Source organism: Micropterus dolomieu, linkage group LG07 (assembly GCF_021292245.1).
Source record: "Micropterus dolomieu isolate WLL.071019.BEF.003 ecotype Adirondacks linkage group LG07, ASM2129224v1, whole genome shotgun sequence".
NCBI classification, from domain to species: Eukaryota; Metazoa; Chordata; class Actinopteri; order Centrarchiformes; family Centrarchidae; genus Micropterus; species Micropterus dolomieu.
Window position 1 is genome coordinate 20,893,161 of NC_060156.1, and position 3,440 is coordinate 20,896,600.

At 38.8% G+C, this 3,440-nt stretch overlaps 1 protein-coding gene across 3 annotated transcripts in view; it reads right to left on the minus strand.

Annotated features, from left to right (window-relative positions):
- ccnyl1 (cyclin Y-like 1) overlaps positions 1-3,440 on the minus strand; it is a 19,087-nt gene that overhangs the window by 11,878 nt on the left and 3,769 nt on the right. For 2 of the 3 annotated variants that reach the window (XM_046053653.1, XM_046053655.1), the window contains exons 4-6: positions 2,223-2,323; positions 1,808-1,843; positions 1,648-1,699 (exon numbers count right to left, since the gene is read on the minus strand). In XM_046053653.1, the coding sequence (XP_045909609.1) occupies positions 1,648-1,699; positions 1,808-1,843; positions 2,223-2,323 (189 nt within the window). Of the gene's footprint in view, positions 1-1,647; positions 1,700-1,807; positions 1,844-2,222; positions 2,324-3,276; positions 3,321-3,440 lie in introns of all 3 variants that reach the window. The other variant, XM_046053654.1, reaches the window with a different exon arrangement.

Here is a 3,440-nt window from a genome sequence, read left to right on the forward strand (position 1 = left end):
CCCCGTCTTTTCCACGGTATATATGGGTACCATGTCTTTGGCTATATGCAAAGCGACCGCTTCGGTGATTGTTCTCCACCGTGCCCCTTTCCTGTCATATGCGGTGCCTTGTGCAAAGGATTCGGCTACAGTTAGCTGTTTTTTAGCTAAGGTTTGTTGGTCAGTGCGGCTTTGTTCATCGCGGAGAGACTGGCATTTTTCATATTCGGCTGGATGTCTCTGTTTCAGGTGTTGGAATAGGTTTGTGGTGCTGCTGCCTTTCACTGCGATAGGCTTTAGGCAAATGTTGCAGCGTGGTGTCTGTTGTTCCACATCTGTCGCAGCAAACCCATACCAGTTCCAAACAACAGATGACTTTATTCCTTTCTTGGAAACAAACTTCCCGCTCTCACCGGTAGCCATTTTGTCGCTTGCTGTTGCTGTTTAGTGTATGATGTTGTCGCTATGGGAAACGAACACTATGGAAACCCTGGGGAGCCAAAAATGTGCTATTACACAAAAACTCGATTTACTTAATTTTTAAATCGCCCGCAACAAAAAATTCGAATTAATTCATTCAATCGATTTTTCGCCCAGGCCTAGAAAGACCACACCATGAAAAAACAGCCCCTGCCAAAGTAGGGACAGGGGCGTCCCGTATTTTTGTCCATATAGTGTAGGTTGTTTTGTATGAGTCATTTCCCCAAATTTCTGTAACAGAGGTGAGTGCGAAGTTAGCACGACCCATAGAGTAACAATAATCCCTTTATATAAGCAAAGTTAAAATATACCAGGACTTTCCATTTAAAAAAAAAAAAAAAACATGAGCACGCTTGTTGCATACAGACTTTTAGAAGTAATGTTTGTTTTATCTGAGTGTTACTTTTATAAAGGGCACCTGTGATATCGTCAACATTGATTTTGGGTTTGTTCCAAATTTTCCTCTTAACCTTCCCTATTTGAGGTCATCTTCAGCTTGGAGTGGTCCTCCAAAAACTGAACTATGAGGGTCGGCGGTAAAACAACTTCATTGTGGGATGAGACACCACTCAAGCCTCATAACAAGTCTTCAACTGAATGGAAACCATTTATAAAGACCACAAGAGAGGATGAGAAAGGACACTTTTTTCCTTTTTGAGTTTTTTTAAACCAGTGAAGCACATCCATATTAATAATTAACTAACCACTACTGTTCATGTTTGTTTTGTTTTTTTTATTATGGATAGCCCTCATTGCCAGGTCAATTTCAGTTTGAAGGAAGAGAACAGAGTACAACTATCTCTACAGAAAGCAAAGTTTTGTATGGGGACACCGCTACGTTTCATGTAATGACGTGTAATCGAAAGGAAAATAATTGAAGGCAAGGACGAAAAGAAAGTGTCCACAGCAAAGGAGGTTTTCGTTTCAGAGAATGTCTCAGATTATTGAACTTTTATATGTTCTACATTTATCCCGACAATAGCAGACTCAGGGGGTAAACTACATGCTCATGGTTATCCACTTGTTAGGCAACACAGACGAAGTGACTGGTTGGATAAATAGATTAAATAGTAGACAAACTTAAAAGGAATTACTTTGTGTTCAGGCTTGCTGATAGTAGCCAGGTAATGACACTCTGTTATCTAGTGAGTTACTGTTGCGAGCTTGAAGAAATCTTAACATACTCACTGATAAGGGGTGCAACTTCTCATCAAAGATATCCAGTGACCTGTCTGAGTCCCTAAAGAACACATAACATCCATCAACATACTTAACACACATAGCAGTTTTAGCAACACAATGTGCCACAAATAACAAGATTAAGATCAAATAAAAAATGCCCACCTACCTGTTTTTGATGTGGTAGTATATTGCTAATGTGACACTGGAGAAAGAGAAAAACAAGGGAAAATACAAATAGTGTTGATTTTAGCGCTTTATAACTTCAATAAAAACTACATTTCAATGGGAGAATAACATGCTGTGTGTGTGTGTGTGTCAGACCTTAGGGTGTGACAAAACACTTGCACACATTCAGCACGGAGGCTTCACTTAAACACACAGAGATAATCCTGATCAAATGTGATTTCTACATTCCCTGAAATAATGTCATTACAGAGGACTGCCCTAATTTAGGAGGACAGCTGTTTCAGTCACGCAGACATCAAGTATTACTTTAGGATTACCAGGCTGTGATGGGATTTTCTCATGTATGACATACAGCATTGTGTGTTTGTGTTACTGTGTGTGTGAAATTCTCTCACCATTTGATTGTGCTTTTGAGGTTTGGCTGGCTGACGGTGTTGTCGTCTATGAAGATTGTGGAACAGGAGCTGTATTTCTTAGACAGTGGACCAGGGGACACCTTGAGACATTATAATCACACAATCAACCGCTTGAACTGATCACAGGACAGTGATGAGCCTTGATAGCTGCATTTCTTTAGACTGATTCAACACTTCCAAATAGTCGTCAGAGTCTTGGATATTTCAAATGAAATTTTATCTGGTGTTAGGCTCTTCAACAGACATTTTTCCCCATTTGAAACAATCAGACTTTGTATTTAGGAGTAGAAATAATGGGGACGTCATCCTTCCTGCCAGAGCAAGAAAGAAAGCAATAGAAAGATGGGCCAAAAAATTCAGACAAGCTTTCATGACATCTACACAGCCGTACATGCTGTTGTAAGTTGGTGTACGTATTTGTCATATATGATGATAATGTGATTTCTTTGGTAAAATGGCAAAACAAAAAAATATTTTGTTGTTATCTGTTTTGGCATTCATAAGATTAAAGGTTTTCGGTTTTTACTTAATTGATGGGGATTATGAACAGCTTGTATTGTTGACAAAACTTCCCCCATTCTGTTTTAATACATAAGCGTAAGCTTGCAGTAGTGAGGCTTATATGCTCTCACGTGGTAGTGAGTTGTTGAAACAGAGTTATTTTCTTCACATTGGTTATGTTTTTATATATACACACATATATATATATACACACACACACACACATACATATATATATATATATATACACACACACACACACACACACACACACATACACATCTCTCACGTGTTGAAACAAAGTTGTAAGAGTTTAAGAAATTCTAAGGAAGCACTGAATATCTAGCAGTATCGCCATTGTTGTGTTGTTTCAGTGTTATTAATGCTGCAGGTGAAACCAATGTGAGACGCACATTTTGAACAAGTGCTGCCCTATCTAAAATGTGCAGGGAGGAGTCACATCAGCCCCTGTGAACGGACACTGCAATTCAGCAATCACATATATGGTCAACATTCAGATTTTGACACTTACATGACTGATGTGATTTATGTGGTTGCTTTTCCTCTTGTCTCGTACTGTAAAAGAAGAAAGGTGTTCAGAAAAAAAAAAAACCAAAAAAACAACAACTAGAAGCAGTAATCTGTGTTCAGTACATAGTGCAGTGCATCTTGTGAAGATGATAAGAGTCAGAATCA